Source organism: Podarcis raffonei, chromosome Z, assembly GCF_027172205.1.
Source record: "Podarcis raffonei isolate rPodRaf1 chromosome Z, rPodRaf1.pri, whole genome shotgun sequence".
Classification (NCBI taxonomy): Eukaryota; Metazoa; Chordata; class Lepidosauria; order Squamata; family Lacertidae; genus Podarcis; species Podarcis raffonei.
This window is the reverse complement of record NC_070621.1, coordinates 23,604,392-23,627,515: the sequence shown is the minus strand read 5'-3', so window position 1 is coordinate 23,627,515 and position 23,124 is coordinate 23,604,392. Positions and strand designations below refer to the sequence as shown.

General features: G+C 44.9%; 1 protein-coding gene across 3 annotated transcripts in view; it reads left to right on the top strand.

The window, feature by feature from the left end:
* The window catches only part of LOC128406212 (vascular endothelial growth factor receptor kdr-like), a 191,127-nt gene that overhangs the window by 150,457 nt on the left and 17,546 nt on the right, over positions 1-23,124 (top strand). For all 3 annotated transcript variants that reach the window (XM_053373359.1, XM_053373358.1, XM_053373360.1), the window contains exons 22-27: positions 984-1,081; positions 2,286-2,408; positions 4,961-5,072; positions 12,390-12,489; positions 14,268-14,373; positions 16,753-16,877. In XM_053373359.1, coding sequence (XP_053229334.1) covers positions 984-1,081; positions 2,286-2,408; positions 4,961-5,072; positions 12,390-12,489; positions 14,268-14,373; positions 16,753-16,877 — 664 coding nt within the window. The remainder of the gene's footprint in view (positions 1-983; positions 1,082-2,285; positions 2,409-4,960; positions 5,073-12,389; positions 12,490-14,267; positions 14,374-16,752; positions 16,878-23,124) is intronic.

The following is a 23,124-nucleotide window of genomic DNA, read 5'->3' as shown; positions in this document are numbered from 1 at the left end:
TAAAAATAAATTGAAGAGTGCTGAACGTTCCCCCTTGAAGAGCTGCTTTCCCATTTAAATTGGCAGTCCCAGGAAGCTACTTTGACATTTTTTCATAAAAAAAAGGAGCTGCTGTGCCAATCATGGATCCTCTACCACCAAATGTCAAGATTGAAGCTTTCTGTTGCGGTTGCTTCTAGGGCTCCTTCATGTGTCTTAGGAATTCATAGCTGTCAACTTTCCCCCTTTTTTAAGGGAAATCCTATTCGGAAAAAGGGAATTTCCCTTTTAAAAAGGGAAATGTTGTGACAGCTATGCTTAGGATGTGTTTGGAGCCATAGCCTCTGTAAAAAGGTAAAGATACCCCTGACCGTTAGGTCCAGTCGTGGACTCTGGGGTTGTGCGCTCATCTCGCTCTATAGGCTGAGGGAGCCGGCATTTGTCCGCAGACAGCTTCCAGGTCATGTGGCCAGCATGACTAAGCTGCTTCTGGCGAACCAGAGCGGTGCACGGAAACGCCGTTTACCTTCCCACCGGAGCGGTACCTATTTATCTAATTGCACTTTGACATGCTTTCGAACTGCTAGGTGGGCCTCTGTAGTAGAGACTTAAGTCTTCAATGGTACCCTGGACAGCTCCTTAACAGCAAAGCTCAGCTGTTGCTTCAGCACTTGTTATCCTCAGACTGAACTTTAATGGGAGTTTTGCCACTATTGTAGTTGTGATATTCACACCTGATGATGGGAGCCTCTTCCTGTAGAGAGAGACAGCCTGTTTTAACAATCATTGATTCTAGCAGAGCAGGGGGACCCTGATTGCCCTAGTACTTCCAAGCAGGAGTCCTTGGGCTGGGGCTGGAGGGGTATTGCCGCAGTGGGCTTCTCTTGTGGGAGTGCTTCTGGCTAGGACTAATCCTGAGAGCAATTCCCTCTACTGTTCTGAATCCATGACTTGACCCTGTGATGTGATGTGCATTGCTCAGATTGCTCCTTGGTCTCTCTTAGATGTTGAAGATCTATACAAGCGCGCCCTGACCTTGGAGGACTTGATTTGCTACAGCTTCCAGGTCGCCAAAGGCATGGAGTTCTTGGCCTCCAGGAAAGTAAGTCCTGTTTAAAACCCCTTTGCTGTTAAAGACATTGAGTGAGAAGAGAGTGAGTTTCTCCCATATGATCTTTATTAAGAACCGTGGATCAGTTGATAAGCACACCCCAGTCTTATAAGTCCTCACTAATGCAAGAATCACTTTCACATGCATATGGAGATGTAATCAAAGTTGTAGGATCTTCCTTGCTGAATCAGAACAAGATCCAACTAATCCAACTAAGGTCCATCTTGCCCAACATTCTCCATTTAACAGAGGCAAAGCAGCTGAATGCGTACCGTATTTTTCGCCCTATAGGATGCACCGTCCCATAAGGCGGACCTAGTTTTTTGGGGGGGGAATAAAGGGGGGGGAATTATTTTTTCCCCCCCCAGGCGCAGGGCTGGGGCTGGGGAAGCCCCAGCTTCCCCCGACCCCAGCCCCCAGAACAGGCAACTCTTCGCAAGCTGTGGGAGCCCAGCGCCGGGCTCCCGCGTTTTGCGGAGAGCTGCGCAAAGCCTGGAGAGCGAGAGGGGTCGGTGTACACCGACCCCTCTCGCTCTACAGGCTTCAGCGAAAGCCTGCATTCGCCCCATAGGACACACACACATTTCCCCTTCATTTTTGGACGGGAAAAAGTGTGTCCTATAGGGTGAAAAATATGGTAATTATTAATAGAAGGCAGTATTATTGCACAAGGTATGAAATCAGGTATAAATAATCAGATTGACAGTGTCCTTTCTATGTATGGTAGAAAGATTTGAACTGTTTAGTTATGGCAGATCAGTTTATCTGAAAAACATGGGTTTGAATAAAAGATTATATGTTATTTTGATATATGTATATGTTAGGATTCAAAGTAGAAGTTGAGCATATAGTAAAGTATAAGATGTAAAGAAAGTGTAAATATCTGAGGAATGTGTGGCTTAGGAGTAATGTTGTATATTGGTATATTTTAGCAATAGTGTTTCTGAAGAAAAATATAAAAGGAAAACACATCTGATCTTGAGGGATTCAATAATATTTTTGATTCTGATTCCATTCTCCAGTGACTTGCTTCATTATTTGCAAACTTTTTTATTTTAAAAAAATGCCCTTTAATATTTTAATAAGTTGTTGAAGTTCAGCTCTTGCAATGAGGGTATAAAATAATAAATAAAACAAAATGAAATAAAATAAAATTTAAAAATATTTTTCTTATTTCATTTGTCCTTTCCTCCAGTGCATTCACAGGGATCTGGCAGCCAGGAACATTCTGCTGTCTGAAAACAATGTGGTGAAGATCTGTGACTTTGGATTGGCCAGAGATATTTACAAAGATCCTGACTATGTGCGGAAAGGGGACGTAAGTCTTGTAGGCATGCAGAATCATGTGTGGTCCACCCTTTTAAGCAGACTGAAACAAATAAGTCAGTGGGATAGGATATGGGTATATACAAGTTGATAAATCCTAGAATCCTAGAATGGTAGAGTTGGAAGGGACTCCAAGGGTCACCTAGTTCAGCTCCCACAGGAATTACAGCTAAAGAATCCCTGATAGATGGCCACCCAACCTCTGCTTAAAAACCTCCATCAAAGGAGAGTCCACCACCTTCCAAAGAAGTCCATTCCACTGTCAAGCAGCTCTGTCAGAAAGTTCTTCCTAATGTTTAGTCAGAATCTCCCTCCTTATAACTTGAATCCAATTGTTCAGGTCCTACCCTCTGGAGCAGGAGAAAACAAGCCTGTTCTATCTTCCATGTTACAGCCCTTCAGATATTTGAAGACAGCTGTCCTATCACCTCTCAATCTTCTCTTCTCCAGCCTAAACATACCCAAGTCCCTCAACTGTTCCTCATAAGGTTTCCATACCCTTATAATTTTGTTTTTGTTTGTTTTTTAAACTTCTTTTTATTGAGTTTCATATAAGTAACCAAAAAGAAAAAGAAATAACTTCACAATTACAAAAAGAGAGAAAAATACAAAACAAATATCTAAACATAACATAAGTATTATCTATTTCCGTTACAATTCTTTATCCTCACAATTATCTCTTTGTGTCTTAAGAACTTAAATCATTCTTCTACGCTCTATTGACCTCCATCCCTCCCGCTTTCAGGCTTCTTAATATACATAATTTGTTTTCCCCGCAGCTAATAATTGTTAATAGTTTACCCGTCGTAAGGTTTATATCAAATCTGTTATAGTTTTTAGGCTTCTGTAATTCCCTTCAATGTATATCATAAATTTGTTCCAGTCATTAATAAACTTTGTATTTTTTTGGTTTCTGATTTTTTGAGTCATTTCTGCAAGTTCAAGAAATTCAAATAATTTTGTTTGCCACTCTCTAATTGATGGGATATCTTGATTTTTCCAATTTTGGGCAATTAACAATCTGGCGGCAGCTGTGGCATACTGAAATAATGTCTTATCTTCGTTTTTAACTTCATCCCCAACTATCCCTAGTAGAAATGCTTCTTGTCTTTTAGGGAATGTATATTTAAATATTTTTTTTAACTCATTATAAATATATTCCCAATATTTCTTCATTTCTTCGCATGTCCACCACATGTGGAAAAAATTACCTTCTTTAACCTTGCACTTCCAGCAGTTCTTATTCCCAGTTTTGTACATTTTCCCCAACTTTGCTGGGGTAATGTACCACCTGTACATCATCTTTTCTAAATTTTCCCTGAGTGTTACACAAGCTGTAAATTTCATTCCACTAGTCCATAATTTCTGCCATTTGTCATACTCTATATTATACCCCAGATCCATTGCCCATCTCGTCATTACCCCCTTTATTTCCTCATCTTTGGTATCCCACTCTAATAATATGTTATACATTTTGGATAGTAATTTGGATTTGCCTTCAATTATCTCTATCTGAAACTTAGATTTCTTTTCATTCATTCCTACTTTTTTATCATCTCTCCATACTGCATTTATTTGATGGAATTGTAACCAGCCCGTTAATTTGTCTTTCAACTCCTCGTAAGGTCTCATCCTCCATCCATTTTCTGATCCTGTCAGTAGGTCCTCATAAGTCAGCCTTTCTCCCTCCATATTTGCCTTTTTAGTTATTAGAATATCCATTGGTGATAACCACCAGGGCGTCTTCCATTCCAGGAGTTTTTTATTTCTTTCCCACACTTCGAGTAGGGGTCCTCTAAAAATATGATTTGAGAATCCTTTATGTATCTTCTCTTTATTCTGCCATAAATAGGCATGCCAGCCGAACCTGTTGTCGAACCCCTCTAGGTCCAACAGGTCGGTATTTTCCAGATTAATCCAGTCTTTAATCCAACAAAGGCTGGCAGCCTCAAAATATAACTTCAGATTAGGTACTGAGAAGCCCCCTCTTTCTTTTCGATCTGTAAGGATTTTGAATCTAATTCTTGGCCTTTTGCCCTGCCATATGAATTTCGACAGGGTTCTTTGCCAATCTGTGAATATTTTAGATCCTCTAATCACTGGGATGTTCTGAAACAAAAAAAGCATTCTCGGGAGTAGATTCATTTTTATCGCCGCCATTCTTCCCCTCCACGAAAGTTTCACTCATACCCTTATAATTTTGGTCGCCCTCCTCTGCACTTTCTAGCTCGTCAACATTCTTCTTAAACTAGAACTAGACACAGCACTCCCAGTGGAGTCTGACTAATGCAGATAAGAGTGGCACTATTACTTCCCTGCATCTGGACCAGTGGTGGCTCTTGGGGTATCAAATTTTACCGCAATGCCAAAATCCCCCCATCTCTTGCCTTCCATTCTGTGTCATAGCTGCAGCGCCCACTGTGGCACCCTTGAGGCTCCACGCCCAGTATGACCAAACTGTTTTTGCTCCCCTAAATCCGCCTCTGTCTGGACAAATGTAAATATTGTTAATACTAGTCTCCTTTTGCTTTCTTCATTTTGTAGGCGAGACTTCCTCTGAAATGGATGGCTCCAGAAGCTATTTTTGACAAAACTTACACCACTCAGAGCGATGTTTGGTCTTTTGGTGTGTTGCTGTGGGAAATATTTTCTCTAGGTAAGGTTGTGCTTACTTTTATTGTGTTTTATTTTAAATGGACTGAATGCTGCGCAAAATACATTTCAGATGAAGATTGAGAGTAGGATATTTGTTAATAGAGAGTAACAAATCAGGCATGATTTAATATTACTGAGTTACTATTGGAGTTCTGTGTGCAAATCTGCATGAAGGGTTCCTAATTCTTTTTCAGTGCTAACGGTGGTTGTCTACATTACCAGTAGGTACTGAGGTGCTCTCTTACAAAGCTTGTACTTGTCAGGACTACTGAAGGGCAGCATGCCTGTGGTGGCTATATTCAAAAGGAGTCAGTTACAGCAGCCCTTAGATGGAGCTGTGCTGAGAGTACCACATGTCCTAGTGATGTGCTTGGTTTCTCCTAGAAACCAGACTTTCAGAGTTGCCATTCCAGCCATCTGAAAATTAGACAACAGCTGAAAATAGATGTTTAGGCACCTGCTAAAGACAGCTTTATTTAAGAAGTTTTTCACTGAGGTGTGACCAACTCATTTATGAAATATTAAGTATAGATGTGTAGGGGTGCTTTTAATTTTTTTAAAAAAAATCTTTTTGATTTTATTGAATTCCCTTTTAATCCTGTATACTACTTTGATGGCCTCAGACCATGAAGCAGTTTATAAGGTAAAGGTAAAGGGCCAGGTGGCACTGTGGGTAAAACCTCAGCGCCTAGGACTTGCCGATCGCATGGTTGGCGGTTCGAATCCCCACGGCGGGGTGCGCTCCCGTCGTTCGGTCCCAGCGCCTGCCAACCTAGCTGTTCGAAAGCAACCCCGGGTGCAAGTAGATAAATAGGTACTGCTTACCAGCGGGAAGGTAAACGGCGTTCCGTGTGCTGCGCTGGCACGCCAGATGCAGCTTGTCACGCTGGCCACGTGACCCGGAAGTGTCTGCGGACAGCGCTGGCTCCCGGCCTATAGAGTGAGATGAGCACACGACCCTAGAGTCTGGCAAGACTGGCCCGTACGGGCAGGGGTACCTTTACCTTTTTAAAGGGGCCCCTGACCATTAGGTCCAGTCATGGCCAACTCTGGGGTTGCAGTGCTCATCTCACTTTATTGGCCTAGGGAGCCGGCGTACAGCTTCCGAGTCATGTGATCAGCATGACTAAGTCGCTTCTGGCAAACCAGAGCAGCAGCACCCAATGAAGCAGTTTATAAATTTGTTAAATAACAGCAACCACAGCAGAACAAGGAAATTTGCATCTATCCACAGTGCTTACACCTCCATATGCCGTGAAAGCAATCTCACCTCCTGTTCATGAAAACGACTGGAATGCAGCACTGTTCACATCCTCTGGTGTGCACAAGCCCTTGCTTGGCAGAGTCACACATACAGAGCAAATATTTAGGAGTCACAGTGATGAGGGATATATAGGTGTAAAGTGAAAGCAAAGCTGAGCACCTCAGTAACAAGTCAAAGTTGCTGCAGCCAAACATTTCTATGGGTAGGGTTTCAGAAGGGATCATCATCATCATAACTTTATTTATATGCCGTCCATCTGACTGGGTCCCCAGCTACTCTGGGCAGCTTCCACCAAATATAAAAGCATAATAAAACATCAAACATTAAAAATATCCCTATACAGGGCTGCCTTCAGATGTGTTCTAAAAGTCAGATAGCTGTTTATTTCCTTGACATTGATGGGAGGGTGTTCCACAGGGCAGGAGCCACTACCGAGAAGACCCTCTGCCTGGTTTTCTGTAATCTCACTTTTTCTCTAGGCAGGGCATAAGCAGAGGTGTGAGCAGCTGATGGGCAAGAGCCCTTCCTGACCCTGGAGAATTTCTGCCAGTCAGAATATGCCATACAGAGCTTGATGGATAAGTGGTCTGGGGTGATATGATGCAGCTTTCCTATTTTCCATGAGGCAGTCTGTGAGGGCTCAGTGAGTAGCTTTGCCAATCTCTGAATTGGTTTGAAGCCAAAACCCTTAAAAAAAAAGCTGATTTTTGATTATTCACTCTTCTTAAGCCAGAGGTTGATTTCAGATGGATCTTGATGTGGCTGATAGACATTTTGGCCCACAACAAATGCTTTCAAAGCTGGAATTGACATTTGCAGCAGTTCAAACCAGGAGACTTTGTGGAAAACTCTTCATCGTGGCTTCTGTGGATTAAAGCTATTTTGATGGAGCAGAAAACCTTCCTGTCAAATGGTATTTTCCCACAGGCCGAGCGGGTTCAACTCAGGGACCACACAGCTCAAAGAGTTGCTTGCTGCGGCTCCTGCCCCAGATGGCTCATCTGCCCACCACTAGCAATATAAGAACTCCCACAACAAGGAGGGGGGAGAGAATGAATGCTGCAGATATTTGATCCTAGAAGAATTCTTTCCAAAATGCTGACCGTCTGAAACACAAAACACCCACAGGGCCCACAGGTTGGCTGAAGCCACTGTCACAGAAATGCAGTCAGTTATGCCGGACTTTGCATGTTCTTTTGCCAGAAGGAGAAAGAGATGGTTTTTTCCCCCTGGCTGTGCCACTCATGCAAGCCACAGAATGTTTGGAATGATTATTCATTCTCCATTCATGCCCATGTGCATTTTTAAGGGGTAAGGCTTTCTAGAAAGGCAAAAGTAAGGATGGGATGGGGAGAGAATTTGATTGTTTTCATTTAATGGCAAACCAACCTAATTCACGCTTGCCAGTGCAATATGCAAACCAAAACACAACCCCGCTTGGAATTTGCACTTCTCTCAATTTTGCAATGCAGTTCACCTGCCAAGTAATGTGTGCAAACATGCATATACTAAGATCAAGTGTGCATAAAAATGCAGATATCACTAAATGTTGCTTTGCAAAAATTAATGTATTAGGCAAAATTGAATAACAAAAATGGTGTATATTAGGAGAAATTCACACTAAAATGCTGCTTCATTTTTATGGCAACTTGTTGATTTAAAAATTCACAAACTGGTGTGGAAATGTGGAGAACTGAACTGAAGAGTGGACAAATGAGAAAGTGAGAGAAACTGAAATTGACAGATTTTGCTAATCCCTAGATCAAATCGCTTAAATTTTTGGAAAGGGATGTGGATTGTTGCTTCTTTATCCCAGTAGGCAGTGGAACAAACCTTAGGCATTTTGAGTAGAAAGCAGGAAAACTAAATTAGTCTGCAGAGGGTTTCATGAATAACAATCTACAGTTGCAAGTATTCGGGCTGATCCATTAGAAAGAATCTGAATAACAACAAAGCAGTTATTTTTGTCCAAATGCTTCATCAGGCTGTGGATCTTGGAAAAGAATGCCAGTTTCTATTTCTCAGCTTAGACTTAGTTACAATATTCAGCTTTCCCTCAACTTGGTGCCCTCCAAAAGTTTTGGGCTCCAATTTCCAGACTGCCTGATAGGAGTTGTAGTCCAAAACATCTGGAGAAGTCTGAGACATTAGGGCGGGGGGGTGCTAGCCTGCTTTTCAGCATCACTGTTTCTAAACAAATGGAGGTGAAACATTAAAACCACATTTTTGCATGGCTAGATCTCAGAAGAGATTTATATGGAACAGCCTAAAGGTTTTATCAAACCAAAGGAAGCACATCTAGTAGTATGCAAATTTCAGAAGGGGCTTGGTGGCTCAGAACAAGCTGCTACAGCATAGAATGAGAAACTATACAGCTGGGGTTACACATAGCATCACACAGACAGGGGCTTGTACACCAAGTGCAAAAATGAATAATTTTATTAAGTTTTGGCAATGTAGATGGTTTAATTATTGCAACTGAAAATGAGCAAGACCACACAAAGGTTGTGGAATACCTAAGCAAAGTAGTCGAGGTAAATGAACCACATCTCTTGTGCTGACTTTCCCTTTATTCACGTCCATTACGTTGTACAGTGGTACCTTGGGTTAAGAACTTAATTCGTTCTGGAGAGCCGTTCTTAACCTGAAACTGTTCTTAACCTGAGGTACCACTTTAGCTAATGGGGCCTCCCGCTGCTGCACAATTTCTGTTCTCATCCAGAAGCAAAGTTCTTAACCCAAGGCACTATTTCTGGGTTAGTGGAGTCTGTAACCTGAAGCGTCTGTAACCCGAGGTACCACTGTATACTTTGCTCTCAGGAGCATAGTCAATCATAATAGTCTCTTCTGCTCTGGAATCCAACTTGTACCTACTCTCTTTGGGTACAGAGTATATTGGGTATATTGCAAAAATATGCGCATGAGGGAAAGTTACATACAGAAATGTGCATATTAGGAGAAAATCACTGGATTTTCATGGGGCTTCTTTTATATATATTAAAAGATTACAAACAGATGTGGAAATGTGGAGTACAGAATCTAAGTCTGGAAAAATGAGTAATGGGGGGAAAACTAAAAATGACAGATTTGTGCATCCCTACTGCCAACCCAAACTGCTCCATTGAGACAACGGGTTGCTCTATCAGCACTGGGTTGCATCCCATTCTGGTCACAGCACAATTTCTGATTACCTTGTTGTGTGACTCAGGATTAGAGTCCCATTTCCTTTTCTGTGGCTGCAGTTGAAAAGCAAGTTTTTCTTCCAAAGCAATGTGTTGATAAAAATCAGCCAGGCATTTCTGTGTTTTGGCACTCTCCTATCTACAGTTCATGCAATAAATATTTAATTGAGGAGCTGTGTCAGTGATGGAACTCACTTACATAAAAAAATTTTTTACAGATCATTAAGAACCAGAACATGAAGGCTTGTTTGCCTTTGTTACAGGGCATGTTTGGGCTTCCAAAATTACCTCTTTTACAGGGCTCCTCCACTCCACTGCCTATATTAAATAAAAAATTCAGATAGTAAAAGGCATCACTTCTGCACACACGTACCACACTTTTTCTGAGACGACTATGCTTTGTGCCTGCTGCCCCGCAAGCAGTCAAAATAAAGACCATTTGAAGGTTTGGCATAGCATTTGTTAAGTAGTGCAGACGTGACACTGACCTATGATTAAAACTGATACAAGGAATGTGGAGTTGGAGGTAGTCAAAGAGGAAAGGAGGAAGTGCAAAGGAGCACCAAACCCTAAGGATATATTATTTATATCCTCTATGTTTGATTACATTCATATTTTAAATATTCTTATACACCCAAAAGGGATTTTCCAACTTCTGTCAACATTGTTTTCATAAAAGCCTCCTTAGCAATTGGAACACATCTTTGCATACCGTGGCTGAAGCGACAACCCCCAGGTTATCCAAACAGTTTTAAGGAACAGTTGTTCTCTGGCCTGGGTTCTCATTCATTCCTCCTTGTTCCTGCATTACTTACTTTGCTCCCAAGCATCCAGTGAAAGCTGTCAGGCCAGAGATAGACAAAAACAGGAAATTGAGCATGGAATGTAAAGTGTACAGAGATTCTTCAAAACTTGGACTCCCATTCAGATTCCTTTAAATCTCCTATGTTAAAACCGGATTACATGTTCTTCCAAATGATTCTTCAGGCTTCAGGGAGGCCAGATTATGAAAAGAACGTTACATCCCACAGCCCTCTGGGAAATAAAGGAATTGGGAAGCTTACAGAGTTAGAGTGGAATTAATTCTTCTATTAACTTTTATAATAACTCGAGCTTTCAGGAGGCATGATTCCAGGGAAAGCTGCTGAACAGGGAACTCACACACAGAACATTATCTGTTGTTTTCTGAAACACTGAGTTATTTTAACGCCCGTCCAGCATTGAAGAAGCAGTTATAATATACATTTAAGAGATCAATAAATTGTTTGAAAAGTTGGCAAGTAGTTGGTTAACATTTTACAATGCAATGCAATCAAAGGGTTGGGGCAATCCTGCTTGCTGTTTGATTTGAGGTAGACTTAAGATTTACCAGGTGTGCAGTGACAGCCCAAGGAGTTGCTTCAGGTTCACTTCCTGACATGTCAGAAGGATTGTATGAATTAGCAATAACTACATACAGCACAGATATTTTGTCTAGTTCTAAATCCCCAAAGCATGTTTTTTCACATACAGTAGATAGGTAAGCTTCAGGATCAGGGGTGACTTTGGGAGCACTGGGTTAGACCACTGTGGGGAACAGTATGGTGAGCTAGATGATCTCCTTTTGCTCTTTTGTCCTGTAGATGCTTATAGTCAAATAGTAACTTAAGGCACCTGAGGCTAAGCAGGTCAAGGTCTGGTCAGCACCTGGATGGAGGACACAAACTAAGAACCACATTTACGCTTCCTTGAGTTCCAAAGCTGAAGAAAGGCAGGATGTAAATGTAATAAAATGTACATATGCAAGAATGAATGAATGCTGTCTCAAGCCAGCAGTTTTATGGGCATCCTGTAAAAAAACAAAACAAAAACAAAAAGGGAGATAAAACCTGAAGCATAGTTGAAGAGAGTCATGTTTTTTCCCAACACTAGCAATTCTGAAGTGGAATATACTTCCTCGCCCCCACCCCGCTCTGAGGAAATCAAGGTCTATTAGAGAGCTGCTCAGCTCCATTGCACACTTACTTTCTTTGCCCTGACAGTTGTATTAGTCAGGGTGATTTATTTGTGTTCTTTTCGGTTTCCTTGTCATATTAGTTCAGCTGTCATTACTGGAGGCAAGGCTCCTGCAGGGTCTTCAAAAGAGAACAAGGTGCAAGCAGCGGGCTGAGGTGGCTTGTCTCTCTAGACATTTTCTATCCAGTACATTTCACATTTCTTTTTATCCCATCAGCCGTTCATGAAACAAGAGCTTGAGCCTATCTTGCCGTAAACTTTTGCTCTTGACCGAGTCTTTTAAGGAGCTGAAGTCGCACAATAATTTTGCTTGATCGCTGCAAGGGGATGTCTGCATTGACTTCACATCTATGCATAACTAAGAGGAACTGAATCACCTGCAGGCAACCATCTCGTGACATTTCTTTACCTAGTCCCAGGCCATAGATTTTCAGGGAAAATCTATCTGGACAATGGGATACTGGCCGGTCTCACTTATGAGCCCATCCTTTCTATACATAATAGTATGTAGGTCACAAATCCCCTTACCTTATCTCCTTTTTCTGCAGTTCAGTGCTACCACATTTGGTGATGGCAACCAGCTTAGACAGCTTAAAAATAATTTGTCTATCAATAATTCTGAGCCATAATGATAAGTGGAGATTTCCATTTCAGGGTGCTTCCAGATGACCAGTTTATTGAGCTTTCTTCATTATCTGTTCCTAAGGAGATTGGTCCATGTTGGCTATTTAGTTAGCATCCATTCTGATTTCTTTGTAGGGATGCTAGATGGTGTTGCATCAAGGAAGGGTTACCCTACTTGCAGGAGATGCAGGCCCTGCTTAAGGCATCTGGCAGAACATTAACTGTCTCTCTGTGTCTGTGTTTGTGTCTACAGGAGCAACACCATATCCAGGTGTGCAGATTGATGAGGACTTCTGTCGACGCCTTAAGGAAGGGACAAGGATGAGATCACCAGAATATTCAACTCCAGAAATGTAATTTCATCTCGCATGTCTGTCTTTTCTTTTTTTCTTTTTAAATGCTTTATTGTGTTTTTTTTTATTTTAAAAAGTACAAAACAATACACAACAAAATGATCAACACTCAATACAAAAAAAAAGATTGAGTTCACACGTCACAAATTCCAACATGACTTCCAATCCCCCCATTATGATTCACATGTCTTCCTTGGTCACTCTTGTGTACTGATATATTGACCCTGTAGGAGATGAAATGCCTGAATCATATCTATCAATTAATTTTGCTAATGGACAGCATTATGTATTAATGTGCTTCAGCATATGTGCCTCTTTGTTCCTCTTCCTTTTGGAATGTTTAGTGTGCCTGCCTTACCCTCTCCCTTCTTCTTCAAGTACTGTGTGGGTTTTTGCCTTGCAGAGCTGCTGGCTGGGTAATGTACTCTGAACAGCTGTTTGACCCAACACCTAGTCCAAAAGCAGCGGTTAGGAAATTATATCTATTCTTTACCATTCAGGGGGAGGGGGTTCCTCCCTTAGAAGTTCTAAAAACAAGTAGGATGCAAGTTGCTTTTAAATGGACAAGTGGGATTTTTTTTCATTAAAAACATTTATGTGGACACAGTTATACCATGTAAAAGTACTGTAATTTACTATGAAATTGGGAATATGTGTTCATTCATTCATACAAATGACCTTAGGACCAATTCATACAAGCATTTGGCTTTTAAGAGTGATAAAAAGGGAAGAATGTAGTAACCAGTCTTCTCTCATAAATACCAAGATGTCAGCTTACCTTTCAGTAGTTCAGCTTTCTAGAATGTGGGCAGTCATGACTAGGGTTGGGTGATAACAGCTTTTCAACATTGTGATGTATCACCAGCTAAACATAGCCATGTTGAAAAGGAGCATCATTCAGCCCCAGCCCTTCAAGGCAGTGGGGTGAAACTGCCTCAGTTCCCTCCAGCGATAGCACCCAGCACAGGGACGAAGGAGGCAGCCAATGAAAGAAAGAAGGTGGCAGGCAAACCCCACCAGTGATATACCACCTGGTGAAGGCCTTCAGACCGGTCCAGGACAATGTATTGATACATCACCCAGGCCTAATCATGATCCTAACCCACACTGCATCATTTTAGATTCCCTGTACTTCCACTTTGTTGATCTGTTCCTCCCTGTTGGTGAGGACCAGATCCAAGATAGATTTCCCCTTTGTTGCTTCTTCCACCTTCTAGAAAATGAAATTGTCATTGAAGCATTTGAGGAATTTGTTGGACTTTACATTTTTGGCAGAGTTTGAGTTCCAACAGATAAATAAATCTTTATTGCAGTCCAAAGACCCATAGAACAATTTCAGAACAAAATACAGTTAAGACAGCCAATCACAAAAGAGAGAGAAACCGAGGCCATCATTTTGTTACATCTCAAGCATGATGATCTTTGTTTCTTTTAACTTCTGGAAGAAACTTTGCCACGGCCAATGTAATATCATTGGACCTGTCATCCAAAAGATATTTGGGTAGTAGAAGTCTCCCATTACTATTGTACCACTCCTTTCTGAATTTTTGGTAATCTGCTCTAGAAAAGCATCACCCAGGTCTGCAATCTGGGGAAGGCAGTGGAACAAAAGAAAAACCAAAAACACATGCTCAGACACAGACCTTGAAAGCGTGGCACAAAAGGAAGTCGGGACAAGTCCTTATACCAGCTTTCAGATGGTGACAGGAAGAGAAAAGATAACATCACAAGTGAATAAGAACTGTTGATGTTTAAAGCTCAGTTCTCTTTTCTTGTAGCTACAAGACCATGCTGGATTGCTGGCATGGAGTGCCGACAGAGAGGCCCACCTTCTCCGAACTTGTGGAACGTTTAGGAGACTTGCTCCAGGCAAATGTTCAACAGGTAAAGTTCGGGGAAATCTATCTTGTTTCAAGTTGAATGAATGTGTGCAGAGCTTGTGTGCTTTTGCTGAAATATGGGACCTTACATTAAACAAGTTTGTTAAAGGTTGCATCATAGCGGAAAATACAGAGCAAATGTTGAATGGGCACAATATATCTCATGCTCACAGATCCCATTGTAGCCATGCATGACCAGCAAAAAAAAATCATGTCCAATCATTGAAAGCCTAATTTGCCTCCCTAGATAAACAATATGCATATTTTTTAATTAGTTTTCAGCATCCAGAAAGTGACTACCTTGTTTCTCCTTAGATGTGTAGCTTGGACACAGACATGTATCCGGTGTCCTAAACTCATCATTGCTTTCAAGGGCTTTAACATAAAAGGCTTTGTGTCCCACAAAGGCAATTACATAATTGCCTGCTTCACAATAGCTTGATCAACCTTTTATTTCTGCTTTTAGAGCAGAGCTATTATGTAACCTTCAGTATCTTGGTTTTCAGTTCTCCCTTTTCACTTGGCGAAACAAATCAGTGAAGCTCAGTTGATGGAGACCTAGTTTGCCATGTGAGGGTGGGGGTGGGGAGTATAATTTGTGTATTCCAAACATAGCCAAGGAGAACAAGAAAGAAAAGATGATGTTAAGGAACAAGAAAAATAAAAGTAGGTGAAGAGGGGGGTGGCAGAATTGAAAAGGGTCTTCGTGGGGTGATGTAGTGGTTAGAGGACCAAACTAGGACTTAGGGGGACCAGGGTTTAAATCCCCACTGAGCCATTGTTATTGCTATTATTTATTAAATTTGCATACCACCCTTCATCCAAAGAACACAGAAAGGTTCACAATATAAAAATATAAAATGAGAACACAAAATACATAATCAAACAGAAACTGAAATTGAATAGAGATCTTGGGCCTGTTGCTGCCTCTCAGTCTAGCCTACCTCACAGGGTTGTTGTGGGGATTAAATGAGGGGGAGAACTATGTGCCCCACCTTGAGCTCCTTAGAAGAAAATGTAGCAACAATGATGTGCAGATATTCTGAGACACGTCTTCTGGGAAGCTCATCTAACACAGCCTGCACCATCCTGATGCCCTCCAGATGTTTTTGACCGTAACTCCCATCAGCCTTGTGCTCTGGCTTGGGCTGATGAGAGCTGTTGTCAAAAACTGTTCAAGGACACCTAGTTGGCAAAGCCTGGTCTAGCTCCTTTATTTTGACCCCTTGGAGGATATGGGTATGGCTATGTAAAGAATACTCAACGAAACTAGCACATTGAAAAGGGGCGTAAGAGATGATGATATAGTGGACTAGGTGTCTTTGCTGTATTTCTGTATTTTGATCTTTTAGTAGTTACTATGTTAGTTCTTTTAGATTTATATAATGATGTTTGGGAGGATGTTATGTAATTCTTCTGTGCTGCTTTACAACATGAACTTTTCAAAATATGTTTTGTATTTTTGATGAATTTTTTTAGAATGCTGTAAACCCCTTAGAGCCGTTTTCAAAGTATGTGGCAATGTATAAATTACCTAAATAAATAGATATATGTGATCATTACTCATTTTATTGATCCAGATTTCATAATAAAACATACCAGAATAGAACTGCAAAATTATCAAATATCTCGGGGCAGGGTTTGTGTGTGGTCTTTGGAAAAAAGATTTTATTTATTTGGAAAATATTTTTACATGTATCATTATTGCACTTAGCAGAAATTTAACTACCGTTTTTGTAATTAACTTATTTGTATCAGAAAGAAGATAAACATTTCCATCAGTCTTCCAAGATTCAAAGTGATCAGAGGATTGATCAACTATTTGGTGTTGTTAAAATTATAAAACAATAAAACTTAGATTACTGTATCATTTAGGTCTGAACCACAGGGACATAACCTGTTAGTATAAGGTAACTCCTTAAATCTTCCATCAAGGAGAACTGAGGGCATAACATTAAAATGTGCAAGAGGGTGCTCCAGTTCTGCTAATATTTGCCTTGAAAATTGTTATAGGAAATGCCAAATGACAGAGATGAGCAGATCTTTTTAGCTACTGAAAGTGAGTGTCAAATTTGTTATTTTTGTCTTCCTGATCAAGGCTTTGAGCTGGGAGACCCAAGACTAAATCTCAGCTCACTAGGTATCCTTAGATCACCTCAGAGATGAGAGACCAGTCAAAAGCCCTAAACCGTTGTGCTGCTGCATTGCCAATATATTCACAGTAGTTTCATAGAAAAATGAAAGAAAGAAGCAAAACTCCAGAGGGTTTCTGGGATAGGTAACCTGCTAGAAACCAGCTCAGCAGAATGTGACAGTCACTAATGTCTGAAGCCAAGTAAGAAAAATGAATCCCTTGTTTTCTTCTTGATTATGGAATATGTAGGATGGGAAAGACTACATCCCACTGAACATTACGTTGTGCCCAGATGGAGATTCCAAACCCAAAATCAGCATTCTTGAAGAGAATGTGAAGAAGGGTTTTCATCGCTGGAGTACACTGGAAGCCTAGTAAGGAAATGGGTTTTGTAAAATAATCATAATGATTCGTCCTTCTCTTTGGGGTTTGCGAGAAGGCTGCTGCTGTTTCTAAGCTTTTGCTAACAGGAGGGTAAAGCCAGTGGTTTGTTTGCTGTTCCAGGATGGAAACAAGGGATTCATGTAAGAGGTCCGGGGCATCCTGCAGGATCTCAGCAAATAGATAATACAGCATCTATATATCTTTACCAGTAAAAAGGCATCATTATCACAAGGAGGCAGAGGCAGTGGCTCCATTGCAGGAGGACATGGCTGTGAGTTATGGGGACAGCAATGCATCTCTTGGCAACAATTGTACTTCTTCTTAAAGAAGACGGCAAGGTGCAGATGGAGAACCTTTTTCAGGCCAGAGCAAGACTAGTGAGAGGTGCAGCCAGGGGAGAATCCTAAGGGAATAGAGAATAGAGAGAGTTGGAAGACCACATTTGGCTATTAGGCCTGAGGTTCCTGACCCTGATGTAGGAGACAATAAAGGGATATTTTCAGGAACACAGTGGGTAGTAGAGCCTCCCCTCTCCCCTGCTGACTTGGCTTTCTGGAGGGGTCATTTTTGCCCCTTCCATAACAGTCATGCCATTTGCTGGCTGTTTCCTTCATCCTCCATAATGTATCATTCTCCTGTATTCATAGTCATGTTACCTGCATAGCCCTGTTCTGGATTCTGTTTTTTTACACCTTTGTTTGCTTGTTTGTTAATATATTTATATTCTTTATTGAAATATAAAAAGTAATGTGTATGTAATCGTTAAGTGCACAAGATAAAATAAAACGTGAAAAAAGGAGGGAAAGCGAAAACGGGGGGAAAGATAACAACCATATACAATTGTCAGGGAATCAGGAGCAGGAGCACTGGGGAGAGAGGATTGGGAGAGCGAAGGGGAAGAATCTGAGGGCAGCGTAGGGGAGTATGACAGTGGCCCGAGAGATTCCATGAGCTTCTCCAGCGAATCAGAAGATTCCCAGAAGGGGGCGCCGATGGTCAGGGCAAGGGGGGTCCCAGGGGGGACGCACCAGAAACAAGGAGCCAGAGGGGAACCCCAAAGCAGCAGTGGAGGATCGGGACCAGTTTCCCCACCAGAGCATAGTGGGGGGGAGGAGTCACATGTGTCAGGGCCAGCGTCTCCTCCAGAGAGGGAGTCAGGGCTGACCACGCCTCCATCGGAGAGTGGGGGAACGGAAGGGAGGTCAGTTGCAGCTAGCCCCCCCGAAGGGGGAAGCAGTGGCAGCAGCAGTGAAACGGTCAGGAGGAAAGCTGCTGGCTGGGCGCGCGCGCCAAGTTCAAATGTGCAGGCGCGCGGAACAGCAGGAGACCCGGATGGGGAACCAGCTCCTAAAGCCCGCCGGAGGGAGGGAGAAGGCTCAGGGGAATCAGCGGGAGAAGAGGCTAGAAAGGGCGGAACCCCGGCGGGCAGGCGGACCCAGAGGAGGAAGGAGCAGCGGAGAAGGTGGAGCAAGGCTAGGATCTTAAATTGGTGTCAGGGGGGAGGAGACTCAGACGGAGCATCAGTGGTCTGACACTTTAGACGTGGGGCTGCGCGCTGCGGCTCTGGAAGTGAAACTGAACTTCAATAAAGACTTTTATACTTAACAACGAAGCAGCGTTGGTCCTTTGTGAGCTGGGACCTAGGGCAGCCCTGACAGTATGCTCCGTCTCCAATAAAAACCTCGCAGCGTGAGTTGGTGCAGCGAGGGGCAAGACTTGGTGTTTTGCGAGCTCACGAAGAGAGGCAAAGATGACTACAGAGAGCCAGGTGAAAGAACTGCAAGAAGCAGTCACAACGCTTTACGCAGAAGTAGCAGCATCCAGGAAAAGAGAAGAAGAAGCAGTAGCGCTCTGCCGGGATCTGCAGGCCAGGTGGGACCGTTGGGGGAAAGAGGGGCTGCCAGGACCCAAACCGGAGGGAGTTGGCCTCGGGAAGAGGGGGGGCAGCCTAGTAGCCCACTTTGATGGGAACCTGCAGCAATACCCTAACTTCAGAGCTGACGTGGTTTACGCGCTCAATTTGCTTCGGAAAGACTTTAGAGATGAGGAAGAGAAGGTGGGCTTCATAATCACTCATTTGCATGGGGAAGCAAAAGCGTGGCTGCGGAATTTGTGGCGCGAAAAAGACCCCGCCCTCAAAGATTCCGATGCATTTATCAAAGCTATGGACGCTTGCTTTAAATCTACGGTAGATGTAGATATTGCTCGGAGGGAAATGCATGGACTACAGCAAGGGAAAGCGACGGTGAGGCAATATCACTCGCGCTTTTTTGCCTTACTGAACGTGCTGGGCTGGGAGAAGGACTCTATTGCTGTCAGAGACCTGTTCTGGGAGGGGCTAAGTGGAGAGGTGAAAGATGAGCTGGCAAGAGGGGAACGACCCCAAAGTACCCAAGAAGTTGCCCAAAGAGCGTTGGCAATTGGTGTGCGCCTGGAAGGACGCCCTTGGAGCAGGGAGGAAGGACGTAAGGCAAGCACCCCAGCCAGGACAACCCCTTTCTTTCCCAGAGAGGCGGGGCGGGCGCTGTCCATGCCTCCTTTAGGAAGGGGAGAAGAGCCGATGGAGATTGGTGGTGCCAGGGCTCAGACTGCCAGCAGAGCCCAAACACCGGGAGCAGTCAAGGGGAAGGCTCCTAGAGGGACCAGGAAGTGTTACATCTGCGACAGTGCACAGCACATGGCCAAAGAGTGTCCCCAGAGGCTCCAGAAGCACACTGCAGCCTCAGCAACAGTAAAGGGAACAGGTGAGCAGCCGAAACAGCTGCAGGGGGAAGAAGAAGCCTGGTTGGAAACAGAGCCACTGGGGCCCAACCAGGCAAGTCAGTGAAGCAGTCCCCAGAGATTTTACAGCCCACAGACCCCCTCCCACCCAAACCAGTGGTGCAACTCACCGCATCGCTCCAGTTGCCCAATGGGCACACCATGCAAGTACCAATAACCATTGACTCTGGGAGCAACGCAGACTTTATTGGAGTGGACTTTATCAAGCAACATCGCATAGCACTCATGCCAGCCACGATGCCCCTAAACGTCGTCACGGTCGATGGCAGGAAGCTACTGGGAGGAGAGGTGGTACAGCAGACACCGCCTCTGGTGATGCAAATTGGAAACCACCGCGAAGTCATCAGCTTCAACGTCACCCACCTGTCGGACACGCCCATAGTGTTGGGTATGAGTTGGCTGGATAGGCACAGCCCGGCATTAGCATGGTACCAGCGGCAGTTGACCTTCTGCTCCTCCTACTGCGCAGAACACTGCATCCAGACCCGCCAGGAGGAGGAGGGGCAAGAGGATGAACCGCAGCTACACCTAGGCATGGTGCAAGCGGTACCCAACAAGTACAAGGAGTTTTTGGAGGTCTTCTGCGAGAGGGAAGCGGATAAGCTGCCTCCCCACAGGCCTTACGACTGCAAGATTGACCTCCTGCCGGGAGCGACGCTGCCGACTGGGAAACTGTATTCCATGTCTGAAGATGAACTGCAAGAACTCAGGGAGTTCATAGATCACAACTTGAAGCGGGGGTTCATCCAAGAATCTAAAGCAGTGGGGGGCAGTCCCGTGTTTTTCGTGAAGAAGAAGGACACGCCCCAACGGAGACTCATAGTTGATTATAGGATCATAAATTCCAAGACAAAGCCCGCAGCATTCCCCATGCCCAAGATCGACGACCTGCTCGCGACGGTGAGGAAGGGACGGATCTTCACCAAGTTGGATCTACGAGGGGCGTACAACCTTATACGCATGCGGGAGGGCGATGAGTGGAAGACAGCCATGTTTACACCTTTAGGCACCTATGAATATCGCGTAATGCCTTTTGGTCTGCAAAATGGCTCCCATACCTTCCAAGCTTTCATGCATCATGTGTTAGCGGGACTCCTCTACAAGAAGTGCGTCTGCTTCCTGGACGACATCCTGATCTTCTCGGAATCGCAGGAGGCTCACGAGAGGGACGTCAAGGAGGTCCTGCAGAGGCTATGGGAGCACAGACTTTACGCCAAATTAGAGAAGTGCCAGTTCGACATGACGGAGGTGGATTTTCTGGGCTACAAGCTGTCCGACAAGGGACTCGCCATGGACAGCGCCAAGGTCCGCGCGGTGTTGGACTGGAAGAGCCCGCGCAATCGGAAGGAGGTCCAGAAGTTCGTCGGCTTCGCCAACTTTTATCGCAAGTTCATCAAAGGGTTCGCGAAGGAGACGGCGGCCATCACGGACACCCTCAGCTCCAAGAAGAAGAAGTTCACCTGGACGGACCAGGCGGAGCAGTCCTTTCGGAGACTCAAGCGTCTCTTCGCGTCCGAAGAACAGCTGCTACATGTAAACCCCAGCAGACCAATGAGGGTTGAGACGGACGCCTCGGACAGAGCGGTGGGGGCCGTCCTGTTGCAGCAAGATCCGCAAGGGGAATGGAGGCCGTGCGCATTCTACTCCAGGAAACTCAGCAAGGCGGAACAGAACTACACCATCTGGGACAGGGAGTTGCTGGCCATTCATGCAGCTTTCAAGGCGTGGCGGCACTTCCTCGTTGGAGCCAGACACACAGTGCAAGTCCGCACGGACCATAAGAACCTGGAGTACTGGCGCACGGCGCGGTTCCTGAACCAGAGACACATCCGCTGGGCGGAGTTCTTTGCGGATTTCGATTTCCGGATAGAATACATCCCGGGAGACAACAACGTCATGGCGGATGCACTATCCAGGAAGCCGCAGTATCTCGAGGAAGCGGCGCCGGTGGCGGCCAAGCACATTTTCGCACCGAAAGCGTGGGCGTGCGCTTCAGCTGCCGTGGACCTGGACGCGGTGCGTCGAGCGCTGCAGACGGATTCGTTCGCACAATCCAAGATGGAGGAGGTGCGAAAAGGCACAGCGAAGGACGACGAGTTCCAGATACGAGACGGACTGCTCATCCGCAAAGGGGCTCTCTACGTGCCCGGAGACGACCTCCGCGCGAAAGTCTTGCAGCAGCTACACGACGCGCCCAGCGCTGGGCACTTCGGCAAGGACAAAACGGCGGAATTAGTAACCAGAGACTTTTGGTGGCCCAAGGTGAGGGGAGAAGTCGCGGATTACGTCTCCAGGTGTGACACCTGCCAAAGGGCCAAGCCAGTACACAGGAAGCCGGCGGGTCTACTAGAACCCCTACAGACGCCGCTCGAACCGTGGGAGAGAGTGGCCCTGGACTTTGTCACAGATCTGCCCAGCTCGCGAGGCAAAACAGCGGTGCTCGTGGTCGTAGACATGTTCACCAAGATGGCGCACTTTATTCCGTGCGCGAAGGTGGCCACAGCGGAACAGACCGCCAAGCTGTTCATAGACCACGTGTTCAAAGCTCACGGCTTGCCGCGGTCCATCCTGTCCGACCGGGGTCGCCAATTCGTCTCGAGCTTCTGGCAGAAGCTGCTGGGCATCCTGAACGTCAAGATCAACTTAGCGTCAGCACGACACCCGCAGACCAACGGACAAGCGGAGAGGGTCAACGCCATCATGCAGCAGTACCTGCGATGCTACGCCAATCAACAACCCTCGACCTGGGTGGACTACCTACCGCTGGCCGAGTTTGCCTACAACAACACGAAGCACGGGTCTACGGGAGTGACACCGTTCTTCGCCAATAATGGGCGGCATCCCAGAACTTTCCCGGGGTTAGAGACGAAGGGGGAGGGGGAGCCAAGGGGAGCAGAGCACTTAGCAGCAGAGTTACAGGAGGTCCACGAGCAACTCCGAAGGCAATTGGAACTGGCGAAACACGCCTACAAAATGCAGGCAGACAAGCACAGGAGGGTCGGGGAGGACATCCAGGTGGGGGACTGGGTCTGGTTAGCAGCCCAGGCAGTGCCGGCCAGGACGCTAGCTAAGAGGAAGCTCAAGCACAAGCAGCTGGGACCTTACCAGGTCGCGGCACAAATCAATCCAGTGGCCTTCCGGTTGACACTCCCGGAGGGCTCCAGAATGCACCCAGTCTTTCATAGGTCAGTGCTCACACCCTACAGGGAACCCCACAGGTTTCAGGCGACAGGGAACGCGCCAGACACACTTAGTGAATCTCCGAAGAGGGAGGGGTCACGGAGGGCGACGCCACTCAACGAGGTCACGGAGATTTTGGACTCGAGGTGGGGGGAAGAGGGGGTGGAATACCTCCTCGCCAGGGAAGGTACCCCAGCCAGTGCCAACAGGTGGGTACCGTGCTATGCCGTGGAGGAGCACTATCTTAAAGACGAGTTCCATGCACTCTTCCCACAC